At 39.5% G+C, this 16,641-nt stretch overlaps 1 protein-coding gene across 1 annotated transcript; it reads right to left on the bottom strand.

Annotated features, from left to right (window-relative positions):
- Positions 1-555: 555 nt before the first annotated feature.
- IFNB1 (interferon beta 1) lies at positions 556-1,351 on the bottom strand. The gene has a single exon (XM_025432958.3). The coding sequence runs from the start codon at positions 1,322-1,324 to the stop codon at positions 731-733; it is 594 nt and encodes a 197-aa protein (XP_025288743.1). The 5' UTR covers positions 1,325-1,351; the 3' UTR covers positions 556-730.
- Positions 1,352-16,641: the final 15,290 nt, after the last annotated feature.

Genomic DNA, 16,641 nt, shown 5'->3' on the forward strand with positions numbered 1-16,641 from the left:
TTCACAATGTCACAGAAGTGCCTGGGACTTCTCACCCTTAGCTTAGGGGGGCACATAAATATTTTAAAATCCTGTGGGGTTGGGAGGGTGTCGGGCAAGCAGAGCACCCTGAATATAATAGGAATTAGGAATAAGTTTAGGGCAAACACAAGAGCTGAAATATTCCTCTAGTTGCCCTGTTAGTCAAATTCTAACTTTAGGATCAGAGAGCCTGAAGATACAGAGGAGAAGCAGAATAGAAGCAATGGAACCTCCTTGTTCTAATTCCAGAGCCACTTGCCTGCCTCTTCCATTTCAATTCTGAAGAGGCTGAGGCCACATTAATTCTCCTGAACGGTTCACCTCCCCTTATCATCCATCATTTTATATATTCCACATGGCTTCTTTGGATTTTAAATTCCTTGGCAAGAATCTCTACAATTTTGTAGGCACAATATATAAAGAATTGTAATTTTTAGGTGCTCCATAATTTTCGACATGATGCTAATGAAATTGAAATTAAAATTCCATGTTGATTTTTGTTTCATAAAAAGAAATTTATTTTCTAGGGTGAAAGTTTAAATAAATAGGAAAATAACTTAGTACATAGATCAAATAAGTTAGTACAAAAAACGAATGTAATTTCAAATGCAGTACATTAGCTGTCACTTACAGAGCATCTGCCAGTTGAGGAATGCCTGAAATCCTTGTCAAGCATCGTCCATTCCGAGAGGCAGAGGCTGAGAGATCTTCAGTTCTGGAGATAATCTGTAAGTATATTAAGGAAGAAAAAGTTCCTGCAGATTTCTGCTCGGACTATTGTCCAGGCACAGATGCTGTACTCCTTGGCCTTCAGGTACTGCACAATCCTTAAGTAATATTTCTTCAGGTGCAGAAGAGTCCTGTTGTCCCAGGTGAAGTTTTCCTTCTCTTTGACGTCCTCCAGGATTATCTCCAGATGTTCCTTCTGCCAGTGGAGCTTCACAAGAAGGTTCTCGACAGTGGTCTCATTCCATCCTGTTCTAGAGATATTTCTCCTGAAAATATCAAAGATCTTCTGGAACATCTCATGGGTGATCAATATGATGTCCTCCTTCTGGAACTGGTGTGATTTCTCGATTTCCTCAGGGATCTCGAAGTTTATCCTGTCCTTGAGGCAATATTCAGTGGTTCCATTCAACTGTAATAGGAGCTCCTGACACTCCAAACTGCTGCTGCTTAGCTGGGATCGAAGCAAGTCGTTGCTCATGGCAAGAGCCATGGTGGAGAAATACAACAGGAGAGTTGTTTGGAGGATGCATCTACTGGTCATGATGAAAATGGGAAGAGTCTCACCTATTACCATCTCGATGCTGAAGCCAAAGCTCTGAGAGTTCAGAGCGCAAATGCCCTTCTACCAGGAGTGTAGCCCTATTTATACAGGATGGTCCTCTTTCTATCGCAGAGGAATTTCCCACTTTCAGTTCTCCCTTTCATTTTTCCTATGTCATTTAAATTAGTTTGTTCACTTATTTTAAGGCCTTCCATTATTTTTATATACATTGTGGAAAAGACTTAGAAACTGTGAGGATTTCCAATGTTTTGCTATAGTGAGTTCCCAATTACTAAAGAAAAAAAGTAAGCCCAATCATTTAGAGCTTGACCATTACAGGAGTACTCCTTTGGCAAAGATTTTTTCTTTTTCTTTTTTAGTATTATGAGGTGGGTTTTTTTTTTTTTTTTTTTTGGGAAGGTGGGTCTTTGTGTGCAAGATGTCTTTTTCATAAAAATTAGGCTTAATTCCCAATTACAGTATCACAAAACAATAAATAAATGCAGTTTATGATTTAAAAAGACACCTATCTTTTTTCCCCCTCTGTAAAATAGAATAGTGTTAAAACTAAGTTGATGTGAATATTTTTTTGTAGGACCCTACCCACATACAGCAAGACAGCATATAGCTTTATTAGTCTTATTTACTGTTTTATCTGGCAATCTCAGCTATCCAGAATGTAACTGAAAACCAGGGATTAAGCAATATCTTTAAGCAGAAAAATGAATGTTATGTGAGCCATGTATAAAAGTTTGTGGCTCCCCTTACAGGGTCTTTTGCAATCATTATTGAGAATCAATGTATTCTTATTTTGTACATAGTTCTAACAAACCTAAACATCTGATTTTCCACTCTCCTGCAAACAACAATTTAGAAAGAGGTCTAGAAGGAAAATGGGAGGATTGGCCAAAGGGAGTTATTTTCAGGAAACCAAAGATGGTACAACATTATATAGTCCATATAACATTATTTGGAGCAGATTATAAGCTAAAATGACTAAAACTAAAAGAAAACTTGTTTTTTATTTTTTAAAAAACATTGGAATGAAGAAGACTTTTCTCAGCAAGATATAAAACCCAGGAACTATAATAGAAAATATTGATAAATATGACTAGAAACAAGTTATAAATTTCAATGACAAAAAAACAAAGTTAAAGAGGAAAAGCAGTATCAAAAACATTGTTACAATCCAGAGTGAGAAAGGGATAATTTTATTCACATACAAGCAGCCCTTAAAATTAATAGAAAGGTGTCAGAAAAGTTTGTGAATAGCCAGATATCAGGAAAAGAAATATTAAGGGCCAAGAAAGCTATGAAAATCTGTTCATGTTACTAAGAAATGTAAATCATACTAGAAATGAAGTAATCATTTTTCACCAGTAAGATTTGAAAAAGTCGTGGGAAAAGAATATTCTAATATACACAATGGAAGTATAAATTTATGCAAATGTTTGGAGAATGGGGAAGATTGTTTTTTTAAAAGTAGCCAGAACAATATCTCCCATCCCAGGTGAAAATCTATAGCCTGACTGTGAGTCTACCTATCAAGAGGGAGTGTCTGTATCCCTCCTCTGGAATCTGGGCAGAATTCTATGGTAGAAACAATGTATAATTTTTGAGGCTGAATCCGGAAAGATAATAAGATGTCTACCTTGTTAGCTGAAATTCTTGCTCTTGCAGCCAGTTAGCCACTATAAAAGTGATCTGACCACCCTGAGTCGGCCATGCTGTGAGAAAGCCCAAGTCAGCTCACAAGGAGGGACCACATGGGAGTTGGCAATGTATTTCCAGATTTAATATTTCAAGCTATGGAATTGTCCCTTTAATTTGCAATATCACTGCTGATAAGTTACCTTTGGATATTCCTGCAGGAGTATGTGTATATGTGTTTGAATATAATGTATGAACATATATGAATGTTCACTGCAGTACTGCCATAGTACGAAAGACAAATTAAATATCCATCATTGGGGAATTGATTAAGTAATACCATGGTAGACAAAAATGGAATGCTATATAGCCATTAAAAAGGAAGATCAGCTGATACAGACCTGTATTCCAGATATACTTAATGAAAAGAGTAATATATATAATAATGGATATGGTGTTATCATTTGTTTTATAAATTAATAGAGAGATATATGTATATATGCTGATACATGCATATAATTTCTTTTTTAGTTTTTTTGTCAGACACATTTACTCATCTGGTATTAATTGTTACCAGGAGGGAGAATGCTAACAAGGACGAGGATGTAGGAAGAAGGAAATTCTTTCCCTTTTCACTTTTTACATGAGAACCTTTTGATGTATGTTTATTCCCTTGATCAGAAGATATCTGGGGGGCAGCCTGGGTGGCTCAGTGCTTTAGTGCTGCCTTCAGTCCAGGGCATGATCCCGGAGACCCGGGATCGAGTCCCACATCAGCCTCCCTTCATGGAACCTGCTTCTCCCTCTGCCTGTGTCTCTGCCTCTCTCTCTCTCTCTCTCTCTCTCTGTATCTCTATGAATAAATAAATAAAATCTTTTTAAAAAAAGATATCTGGGGAACAGAACTGTTAGGAATTCTCATAATTAAGTGCAATTTATTTGTTTAAAAGAATTCAGTAAATGTTACTAAATTTTTAACTTCCATTTTATTCACATTTAAAATTTTTCTATACTGAAAATATATTGCTGTGCCATTAGAAAATAAAAAAACACCCACTTATATTAAAAGGAGACTATGAAAGTGTACATACAACACAGCTATGCAAAAGTATGTAGAGAATAAAATTAATAAAAGAAATATAGCAACATTTTGATAGTGGTTATGTTTGACTTGTATAACAAAAGGGTGGCAATTTTTCTCTATGTGGCTTTCCAATTTTTACACCAGTGAATGTATACTTTCATTTATAGAATAATCTACTCTAAAAGAGAACCAGTAAGCCCCAGTCTTTCTGGGTGTTCTGCCCTGATTTCATTCTCTCTGGCCTTTTGAACTTCGCATTCCAGCTCTGAACAGAACCTCAGCCATCCCCTGGATTCTTCACAATGAGTTTTTGCAAAAGCAAAATCATCCCACAGCTGTTCCACTTTCAGATGCCCAGTTATGTCCATCATTAAGTCATTCTTCAGGGTTTCTTCTTATTGTTAAGGATCTCTGGATTAGACTGGAATCATCCATGGCTCATGGCACAAAGGCCAATACAAGGAGTCACAGAGGCAAGTCAACTTAGAGATGGTCCACTGCACTAATGGAGGGATGGAGGTTGTCCAAGGAGTTTGGTCACTAGGACCTGCTCTTCCAGGGTGACTTGCACACTCATGTAGAGCTGAGCTCCTATGGCTCAGGCAAAGGGCCTCCTCATCCTGCCCACATCTGATAGTCTCTGATCCTCTATGATCAAAGAGTGTATAATCTAAAATAATAGTGGGGCAGTAGTGGCAGTAGTATTAGGTACCACAAATTGGGCAGTTACTGTGTGTCATTCTCTGGATAATCCTCATAGTAAACACTTGAGATGGGTTATCGTTACTCCCATTTTGCAGAGGAAGAGATTGATGCTCAAAGAGGGGGCTAAATAATGTACCTAAAATACACGCAGCTAACCAAATGAGTGGATTGCATTCAAACCTGTGTTCTTTCCATATATCATAGTTAGAAGATGGGGTAGACAAGAGCTAGTGCCTTCAGATAGGTCCAGGGTGCCAACCCATGGCCATTGCCATGATGGTGGCTCTCAAAGGATACAGGAATTACAGCTGATGGGGAGAATAAGGAGGCAAGCAGTCCTTCTAAAGAAGTGATGATTGTGGTGAAGGTGATAGGGTAGAGGGGGAATTCTAGATGAACGCTGTCCAAAAGAACTGTAATGTGAGCCACATCTGCAATTAAAATTTTTCTAGTAGCCCCGTTAAAGAGTAAAAAGAAACATTAAAAAGGTAAAGTTAATTTCAATAGTACATTTAACATAATATATCCAAATAGGGTCATTTTAACACACTAATCAATATAAAATTAATGAGATAAATTACTTTCTTCCTTTTCATCCTGTCTTCAAAATATGATGCACATGTTTACATTCACAGTCTGGCTCAGTTCAGACTGATCAAGCTCTCAATAGGCCAGCTGTGGGTAGCACCTGCCATAATAACTAGCATGGCTCTAGATGGAGCAGCAGCATGAACAGGGCCAGGAGAATGGACAAATGTGTAAGGAGCAAGAGAAGGTGTGGACAGCCTACCTATTAGGAGTCGAGGGGGACCAAAGGTGGAAAAATGAGCTCAGATATATTGTGGAGGCTCTTGAATGCTGGAGTGTGGCCTTTATACTTAAGTCTAGAGATCTCTGGGCAGAGAGGAGACTAGAGTTTTGTCCTGGGCAGAAGAAGAGGCCGCAATATTGGAGGTGAACTGGTGCCAGGAGCGGCAGGAAGAAGCCCCGCCCAGAGACTCTCATGCCTGTGGAGTTGAAAATAAAGGTGTAAAGGGGATTGGAAGAAAAGAGATGGATGCAGAATAGTAAAAGGGAATTCTTATTTTCTAATTTCTTCCCTTTGTCCTCTTTCCATTTCCTACTGTTGTGTTCACGAGGTGCTTCCTAGTCCTCTCTTCTAGTCGCCTTCATGAAATTTCTCCTCTAACCCCTTCTCCCAAGGATCTGGTGACAATCATGGTAGGAGTCTACCTATGAAGGGGTTAAAGTCTCTTCCTTTGTAAGACACTGTCTTTTATTTTAGTTTCATTTCCTCTAATTTATTATAGGAATTTTATTTTATCACAATAACCAGAAAAATTCAGACAACTGTGTCTCTATCAGGAATCTCCATAGCTTAGAGTCACCTAATGCACGCCTGCATTGCAAGGATTAATGCACCAGCCCTTTCCCATCAGCTTTTCCTTTCTGATTTGAAGCCATTTTTCGTGTCATCCCTATGTGGAAACCGTTTTCTTGCACACGTTTTCTCCCACAACTTTCTGTGGTGCAGACAACTACTTCCCGCCTCTGTACCGGTTTCTTCTGGTTAGTGAGGTTTTTCAGAGGGGTGGGGTGACATTTAGAAAGTAAAACTTGCATGGTGTTTCTAGCCATATGAAATCATCATTTGAATTTGGAGCTGCTTTTCTCTCTTCTTTCTTTCTTTCTTTTTTTTAAGATCTATTAATTTGAGAGACAGAGAATGAGCACTGCAGGGGGAGGGGCAGAGGGAGAGGGACAAGAGGACTCCCCACTGAACACGGAGCTCCCAGGCAGGGCTGGATCTCACAACCCTGAGATCATGACCTGAGCTGAAACCAAAGTTGGATCCTTAACCCACTGAGCCACCCAGGTGCTCCTGAAGCTGCTTTCCTATAAACCTCACAAACTGGAAGAGTTCTTACTCTTTTTGATGCAATTAATTACCTATGTGGGAGAAATATGTATCTAGAAATCAAAAATACAGTTTGTCTAATCATCTCTTCAACTTTTTCAAGAAAAGGGATCCTATAAAAAAATAATAGATTGGACAAGATGAAAAGTTATCAACAAGTGCCTGAACAGTGGCAGAACAGAAATTAAGCACCCCAAAACCCTTTTAGTGATAACCTGGAAGGAGCAGCAATGTTGAAAGTAAGAGAGTATTTTGATAGGTAAAAGGGAGAATTCCCAGACACCTGGATGGCTCAGTGTTTGAAACTTTGGCTCAGGATGTGAAGCGGGGATCCTGGGATTGAGTCCCATGTCAGGCTGCCCACAGGGAGCCTGCTTCTCCCTCTGCCTATGACTCTGCCTCTCATGAATAAATAAATATAATCTCTTAAAAAATAAAAACAAAAGGGAGAATTCCCCATTCCTCCTTTTGAAAAAAATGATATAATATACATAGAAAATCATGCACAAATCTTAATTTTACAGCTCAACAATTTATTATAAAATCTTGTTTCTGCACAACTTTGTAACCACAAACTAAGTGAAGGCATAAGCATGACCCATGGGACAGAAACCCCTACTTGTCCCCTTGCAATTATTATTTCACCATCCTCTCACAGAGTCACTACTGCCTTTGAACTCCCTGTATCCTGCTGGTTTTTAAATTTTGTATAAATGGCTTCTTTCATTCAATAGTACATCTGTGAGATTCATCGATGTTGCTGTGTACAGTTATAGTTTATTAATTCACATGAATGTGTCATACCTACTTAGAAATGCCACAGTGTTTTATCGTTTTCACTACTGCTAAGTGATTGAATATTTTTCTTTCTGATTTTTTTTTGCCGTTATAATTAATTCTGCTATGAAAATTCTTATATGTATCTTTTGGAGCACATTTGTATGTATTTCTTTGGGTAAATGCACAGGATGAAGTAACTGTGTCATAGAAAATGCAGATGTTAAAAAAATGCAGATGTTCAGATTTAACAGATATTTCCCAAATATTTGCACCAATTTACATTCTCACTCTCTGTGTATGGAAAGTACATTTGCATTACACTCTTGCCAACACCTGGTGTTGGCAGTCTTCTTAATTTTAGCCATGCTAGTGGTGTGTAGTGATATCTCATTATGATTTTAATTTGTATTACCTGGTTATTAATAAAGTTCAGCACATTTTCATGTTTATTGGCCACTTGAATATTTTCTTTGTGAAGTGCCTGTTCAAATCTCTTGCTGTCTCAAATATTTTACTTCATTCTACAACAAAATGCAAAAGAATCTACACATAAACAATGAGAATTAAAAATAAAATTAGTAAGATCACTGAGCACAATATCAATATTAGAAAGCAATCACCTCTTTTTATACTAGGAACAAAAAATTGGGAAATGACACTTACAAAATGATACCACTGACAATATCATAGAAAGTCTACCACCAAGAAATTGTCATAGCCAAGAGGAACCTAAGATAACATGACAATTAAATGTAATGTGGCATTCTAAATGAGATCCTAGAACAGAAAAAGAACATTAACTAAAAAATAAGAAAGAAAATCTGAATAAAGTTTTAACTTTAATTAAAAAATAAAACAGTATTGACAGGGAAAGTTATTTTCATCTTTCTCTTGGTTTCTAAATATGAGTCTGTAACCACATTTTTGATTCAAATAAGATGACCAGCAACCAATGGAAAGCATTCCATAGTCCTTTCTCTTAAATTGAGACTGATTTTTTTCACCTTGATCACCAATGAGGATTAAGCAACTTCTCTCACTTATTCTTTTTGTAGGTGAGCAAAGAACATTTAGGCATGTGGTGGAGTGAGCAGTATCATTAAGAGGGAAAATCAGACTCTACAATAAGAGGTTGCCAATGTCAGCCTCTTCTTAAGAAACAAGATTTCTTTATTTATTAAATAAATAAATTTTAATTAATTTGATAATTTAATAAATTATTTATTTATTTAAATAAATATTTATTCAGCAAATATATATTAATCATTTCATAAAGCAGAATGGTGAATCTTACCATTTTATTGGGCTACTTTTTTTTTTAAAGATTTTATTTATTTATTCATGAGAGATACAGAGAGAGAGAGGCAAAGACATAGGCAGAGGGAGAAGCAGGCTCCATGCAAGAAGCCCGATGTGGAACTCGATCCCAGGACTCCAGGATCACGCCCTGGGACGAAGGCAGATGCCAAACCGCTGAGCTACCCAGGGATCCCTTTATTGAGCTATTTTCAAAATGTCTTTCAATAAGATTTTACTGTTGGCTTGATTCTATGTCTTGCACATCCTTTCTTACTCCAATGTATTTAATCTTTATGATTGTTGCAAATATGAACAAAATTTTTTTCATTACATTTTCTAATTTTGAATGGGACTAATTCATTATATTTTCATATATATATATATATCCACTACACACACACACATATATATATGAATGTTACTAATTTTGATTTTGTATCTAGACAACTTTGTAAATGCTATGCCTTCAAGTTTTTTTATTGATTTTTCAGATTTTTAGATAAACAAATACATTGGATGCATGTAAAAATATTAAAGGACTGGAAGTATTAAGTGTGATAATGATATAAATCAACAAAGACTCTCATCCACTGCCATTGAATGTGTAAATTTGTGCAGCTACGTTGGAAAACATTATGGCGTTATCTAGCAAAGCTGAAAATATATGTGGCCTGTGACCCAGTAAGTCTACTTTCAGGAATTACCCTGGAGAAAAAAATCATACAGATATGCATCAGAATATATGCAGAAGAATATCCATTACAGCACTATACATAACAGTACCAAACTAGAAACATCTGAAATATCCCTTAAAAGTCATATGGATAAATATATTGTAGTCCATGAATAAAACAAGATCATAAATAACAACAAAAATGAAGAACCACAATTATATGTATAAACAAGGTTAAATCTCACAAATATAATGGTGAATGAAAGAAATTAAACACAAAAGGATACATATTCATTCCCTTTATATAAGCTTAAAAACAGGCAAGGGGAACTTGGGTGGCTCAGTTCATTAACCGTCAGACTCTTGATTTTAGTTCAGGTCGTGATCTCAGGGGTTGTGAGATGGAGCCCCCTTTGGGCTCCATGCTTAGTGGGGAGTCTGCTTGAGAGTCTCTCTCTCCCTCTCCCTCTGCAACCCTCCCCCCAAGTCTCTCTCTCTCAAATAAATAAATAAATCTTTTTAAAAATAGGCAAAAATAGACTGATTCAAGGTAGAATTATAAAGAAAAGTGAAGCTGCGATTACCATAAAATTCAGGATAGCAGTTACCTTTAGTACAGAATTGGAGTTATATCCAAGAGGGGCACATTGGATGGTAATGGTGGTGAGGTTTCTAGAATGTTGCAAAATTTGATTATTTTTATTGGTTGGTGGCTATAGGACTATTTACTTTAATTATTCATTAACATTTTTACTTAACTTTTTGCATTTTTGTGAATGTTACATTTCACAATGAAAGAAGATAGTTAAAAAAAAAAGAAAGAAAGAAGATAGTAAACAAGAATCAAAGCTGTGAACACTTATTCTTTACCTAAACCTTTTAGCTGATAATTCTGAACAATATCAGCCATAAGAGCGTAGCATTTTCCCAAACTGCTTGGTTTTTGAAACTATAATGAAAATAAACAGAATTGGAACAGTCGTAATTCAAACTCACTGTGGGCAGTAAGTATCCTTTCAACCTTGTGTGATGAAGATGTATATGAGTGTTTCTCAGACTATAGTCTGAGCACCTCTGGGATTCCTAGACACTCTTTTTAGTGGTCGTCAAGGTTTTCCATTTTCCAATCCCTTACCTGTGTGGAACTAGATTTCCATTCAAAGACTTGAAACAGACAACATATCACAGCAGATTGAATTCAGAGCACCTTTGAGAACTTATTTTTCCACTATTAAGCCAGACATTAAAGAGATGTGCAAAACTTTAAAATATTTTCTTTTTTTTTGTTTTTGCTTTGGAAAACAGTTATTTTCATAAAAATATTTTATGTTAAGATGTAGTAGGCCTTTGCTATGTTTAAAAGAATGAATATTTAAAACTTTCTGTTTTCATTTCTAAGGTGGTAAATATCAACAAATATAACTCAATACAATCTCTCTGGGGAGGAGGATCTCGATAATTTTTAAGAGTATCAGTGGGTCTTGAGACAAAAACAGCTGCTGTTGATAATATTTACAAGAACTCATTTAGGTGGCTAATTGAAGATAAATATTATGGGTTTATAATAACATTAATTTTTTTTCTTTATTGGTTCTTCTTTTCCCATCACAGTATAACAACTGTGATTTTTTTCCTGATCTTGGGTAGCAAGCAACTATAGCGTGAACTTCCACTTGGAGACAAGTCCATTGAAAAGAAGGAGGAGAGGAGGTAATGAGGACACAGGAAAAGAAGAAGAACTTGGTCCAAAAAGAATAGTCTCTACAACAATAAAATGCATGGTAATCTCACCAAAAGTTTTCATTTCACTGGAGACATTTTACTCAGGAACCGGAAGAGTTCCTGTGAAACTTGGAACCACAAGGCAAAAGCCTGCTTTGGGGTAGGGGAAAATCTGTCACCTGCTGCCTTCTTCTTGCCCTCACTCAGCACCCAAGGCCAGGGTTGGAGTTTCCCTGTGACCCCAAGCCAGCAGCTGCTGAGAGGGAGAATCACCTTTGGGCCACGGGCCTGGTATAAGGAGACAGAACATGTAGCTAAGATCTAAGTGCACCTGGTTTCAGACTCTTTCTCTTTCCTTTTCCTTTCTCACATCCTGGATGTCTTACCATAGGCCTTTGACTAGACTCATTCCTCAGTTTTTTTCCTGGTCACCTGGGATCCAGCTGGGCCAAGGCCACTTTCCTGAAGGTCATCCCTCGCTCTTGCTAACTGTACCCCTGCTCCGATATGCACATGCAACCAGAGGGTTCTACACTGTGTGCCCCCGGCCACACTTATGATGCTCCTATCCACATGCTGGTGGCCCAGGGACAAACACAGGGGCTGCCTACCCAGCCTCTCTTCTATTTGTAACCAGGACTCCCACTGCTGCTTATTGCTTGCCAGTCTGCATCAAGCCTGGATTTACATTTCCCTTCAGATATCAGGCAATGCTCTGAGCCTGACTTCTTTAATTTTCATGACCACTCAGGGATGGATGGTTCCAGGCCTGCCAGCAGTTGAAAAGAGAATTAATTAGGCAACACATTCACAACAGCAGCTGAGTAAGCCTAAGCTCTCAGTCTCTCAGCTCAGCTAACATGTGGGAGTGTCTTATGGTCTGGGCTCCCGGTGAGTTTCCAGTCTCTGAAGCAATTTCTGGGATTCCTAGACACTCTTTCAGTGACAGAGTGAAACAGCCCAAAGCAAAATTCTTAACGTAATTAAAACTTAGAGCTAAATTTAGTTTTATTTCATCAGCAGCCATTGTGTAATGAACCGGGGAATGCAAAAAATAATGAGTCTGACGCAACAAGCGAAAAGGAAACTAAAATGCAAGTTGTCAAATTGAATTGGAAAAGGAAGCTGGGTATTATGCAGAGTGAAATAACTCAATCAGAGAAGGACAATCATCATATGGTTTCACTCATACGGGGAATATAAGAAAAAATGAACAATATTATAAGGGAAGGGGGGAACTGAGTCGGAAAAATTAGAGACAAACCACAAGAGACTCCTAACTCTGGGAAACAAAGGGTTGTGGAAGGGGAGGTGGGTGGGGGGATGGGGTAGCTGGGTGATGTGGGCACTGAGGAGGAGACTTGATGGGATGAGCACTGGTTGCTATCCTATATGTTGGCAAATTGAATTTAAATTAAAAAAAAAAAGGTAAAAGTAAAAGGAGGCTGGGATTTCCCTTTCACCCCCCGCCCCCCAGGGGGCTTGGCTTGGTTCAGTGCCTGTACGCTTCCTGTGGTGGAAACTTTTAGATTGTGAATACAAGGGAGAACCACAGTGGGGGAAGGCAATGGGGAGAGGTGTGTGCTTGTAGACAGCTGGTGTGGGTGCCCCATAGGAATGTTTGCTGAGATACACTTGGCGCAGTCATCCTCGTGTATGGCTATTTCTCTTCTCCCTCATGCAGTGGTTGGGCTGACACTATACATTCTCCTGGACAGCTCTCTCAGAACTGCCTCTTTTTCCTGCCACAAACCTGGAACCTTAGGGGATAATCTTCTAACCAGATTCACATAGAAGAGCTGACATGGAAAGAGCAGTTACTAAGTGCCAGGTTTCATTCTGACCAGGTTATATAAACTAAAGCAATTAATCCTCACCCCAGTTTTAGGAGGTGGTAGTATGATTATCTTCATTTTACAGATAAGGAAACTGGGCACAGGGAGGTCTCTTTTCCTGGCCTGTGTTAAGAAATTTAACAACATCCTGGTCTCAAAGTTGTAGCAGGGACATTCAAGGTCAAATGTATGTTTCCCATCTCTCACTTCTAGACCCCTTGTAAGGAGGGAGACTTGATTTTGTTCCTAGCTCTAACTTATTTTTATAAAATGTCCAATTTTGCCAATTCTTTGGCTAGCTCTCGCTTCTGAATCCCAGCATGTCTCTGGCCCTTCTCCCATTGTCCAATTCTTTCAATGTTTTTCCATATCCATTTATCAGTCTCAAAGTACCAATTATTCGATTATCTCTCTCCTTTTTACAACCCACCCCCCATGCCTATGGCTCTGTGCAAATACAGTATTTCCACTAGAACACTTATTCTGTTCTGTAATTGATGGTTTATTTTTTTTGTTTCTTCCAGAAGATTAGACTTTTTGATTTTCAGCTTTGTAACCCCAGTCATTAGCACAGTTTCCAGTCCATGGTAGGAACTTAAGTATTATTTATTGAATAAGTACTGTACTAGGAATATGTGCTTTGATGAGCTTCCTGCTGTCAAGCTGCAAGAGGTTATCTCAGCACTCACTATTTGCTATGTTCATGTAATTAACTGTCTTGACAAGAATTCAAGCCCCTGTTAAATCTATGAGCATATTGCTCAGCAAGGTGAACAAAGGAAGAAAAGTAAAATTCAAAATATAATACAATTCATTTTGATAAAACTAAAATATTGTTTCAGACAAGTTTAGCCCCACTGCATGAGGATCTTCTTGCTACTTCTTAGAGTCTTTTCAACATGATATCACATCCAAAAGAAATAGCCGTCTATCACTGAAAGTTTTAAAAAAAACAATACAAGTCTTCAGTCAAGAGGCTTGAAGAAATAGCAAAGTGGGAAACCATATCATGAAACTATTCAGTAAGTCATATTTAGTTCCTGTTGTAAGAGGGCAAGGGAGAAGATGGAGAGCTAATCAATTCAATTTTATAAGGCTGTTATGGCCTAGATAACAAAATCAGAAGAGAAAAATCATGTGATGTTCTTACTTATAAACATGAAGGTAAAAACATCATGTTAAATATTAGTAAATCAGACCAGAGATATAATAAATAAACAACTGGAGTTTATCCAGGACATTAATGATAGTTCAAAATAAGAAAACCTGTTCACGTAATTTACTACATCCGTATGCAACAAGGAGAAAAACCAACCACTAATCTTAATAGGAGCCCCGGAACCCCTGCATCTATTAAAAAGATATACCTTAGTCTATCAAGGCTTAAAGAAAGAGCTTAAATCTGATCAATATAATTGTATTGATTAAAATGCTTTTTTTTGTTGTAAATTAACAGATAACTCCATTATTATAGGCTAAAATAATGAAGGTGGGTGCTTATCTCAATTTAAAGTCTACAGGTTGATGGTTGCAGGGTTAGATCAGCAGTTCAAAGCTGTGAGTGTGCTTGAGTGGCATCTCTGTGACTCTCTTGGTGTCTTGCTCATAGTCACAGGACCAGTACACTAGCTCCAAGTATCAAACCCTTACAAGAGCATCCCTAGCAGAAAGAGGAATAAGAGCTGAAATTCTTTCTAGAATTGCCTAGCAGACTTCTCCCAAATTTTCTATTGTATAGAGTTGTGTCACATGACTCTATCTAGCTTATATTTGTCTCTCTGTCCCCACTTTTGATTATATACTTAAGTGGGAAGCAGCAAGGAGAACCTGTAAGAATGTGACAAAATTATGGTATTTTTCAAATGGCTTAGCTAATTGCCCCTGACACCCACTTTTCCCACTTGTTTGAAATGCCACTTCTATTATATGCAAAGGTCCACTAAATTCAATTGTCTTATCATCAACCTCTAATCTGTTTTCTTGATCAATTTTGTCTATTCTTACAATAACATCGCTTGGTTTCAATTTCTATAGCCTTAGAGGATCACTTGATATTTGATAAATCAAGCTCATCTGCATATTTCCCCCTTCTCTGATTTTCTTATAAATGATTTCTTCTTGATACATTTTACAGACAGTTTGTCACGTTCCATCTAAAAGTCTTGCTCAAGTATGGATTAGGAATGAATTGAATTGGGGGGAGGGGCGGGGAGCTAAGATGGCAGCCCAGTAGGAGGATCCTAGGCTAGGCTGGTCTTGTCCTTGGAACACAAGATAACTATCAAATCATCCTAAATACCTCAGAAATCCGCCTTAAGGTTGACAGAACAGACTTCAAAACTAAAAGGGAGAGGAGCCTCTATGGAGGAGGGTAGGAGGGGCAGAGACTTGGTTTGGGGTAGAAAGGGATCAGGACTACTGCGGGGGGGGGGGGGGGAGCCATGGTGGTGGAAGCAAGACAGAGAGACAGAAGGACAGAGGGAGAGGAGCACATAGGGGAACCCACAAGGAGAACATTTCCCCAAAGCCATTTGCTGGGAAAAAGAGATGGGCTGATTTTTGTAAGTTCCTGCAGCCAATGGGGCTTCAAGCCTGGAACTGGAAAGGCTGGTTTGGCTGGCCTAGAGCACTGGGGGCGCTGCCCTGCTCCTGGAGAGAAGGCAGGGAAACACCCCCCGCCCCCCCCCTCCCCCACCGCCAGGGGCAAGGAGCAGAAGGCGTGGGGACAGCCAACTGAAAAGTGCCTGTAGCACACGCCCGGCCAGGAGATGATTTGCCCTTCTTGGAGGAGTTGCAGAGAAAGAGTATTCCCGAGGAGGCCTCTCTGAGCCCACAGGAGCCCGCGGGCCCCGTTTCTCACCCGGTCCCTCAGCAGAAATACAGATGCACCAGCAGGAGGCAACACTGGGCCAGCACAGAGGGCCTCACTTGCTTCCACCAAACCCACTTCCCTGCACTCTGGTGAGACTGTCTTTCGAGGTCAAGCTTGACTTGGTGCCCTCGCAGTGACACTGTCCCCCAGAAGACCAGCGCAGGCCCCTGCCCAGGTCACGGCCCTAAAGCCTGGAGTTTGAGAAGCCTGCAGGCTGGGCTGGGCTAGGACCTGCAGGGCACTGCGTCTCTCCTGGTTGGGAGGCCGGCCAACGAGCCGTGGAAACAGCGATCTGGAAAAGGCCTGGGACACCTGGGGGAGATGATTTGTCTTTCTTACAGTGCGTTCCTGAGAGGCAGCGGCCTTCCCGGAGCATGCTCTTGGGGGACAAAGGAGGTGGCCGGTGCCAGTCTCCTCCCCTGCCCGGCAGCATCAACACAGAGACGCCCGGGGTGGGAAGCAGCACAGCGAGGACACGGGTGGCCTAACCTGCTGGCGCCAAGTCCCACTCCCTTGAGCTCCGGCAAGCTTGCCTCAATCCAGTGGGGACAGGCCCCTGGCCCTGAAGAGCAGCTCAAGCCGCCGCACTGACCACGTCCCCTGACCAGACTTCTGCAGGGCTGCAGTTCTAGTGCAAGGAGTGTCAGGTCGCACTTCACAGGCAGAGCAGAGCACACCTAGTCCAGACTCATCACATTCAGGTCAGGAACCAAATACTGTCCCCAGCCAGCCAGAAGAGCCCCTGCAGACAACCAGCCTGAAGGACAGAGCAGCCAAACCAGAGCAGCAGAGCGCATGCAGCACACACACCA

Source organism: Canis lupus, chromosome 11 (assembly GCF_003254725.2).
Source record: "Canis lupus dingo isolate Sandy chromosome 11, ASM325472v2, whole genome shotgun sequence".
NCBI lineage: Eukaryota > Metazoa > Chordata > Mammalia > Carnivora > Canidae > Canis > Canis lupus.

What these genes read in the sequence shown, in the direction of transcription:
- IFNB1 (XM_025432958.3), bottom strand. Translation starts at nt 1,324, where the DNA reads ATGGTAATAGGTGAGACTCTTCCCATTTTCATCATGACCAGTAGATGC.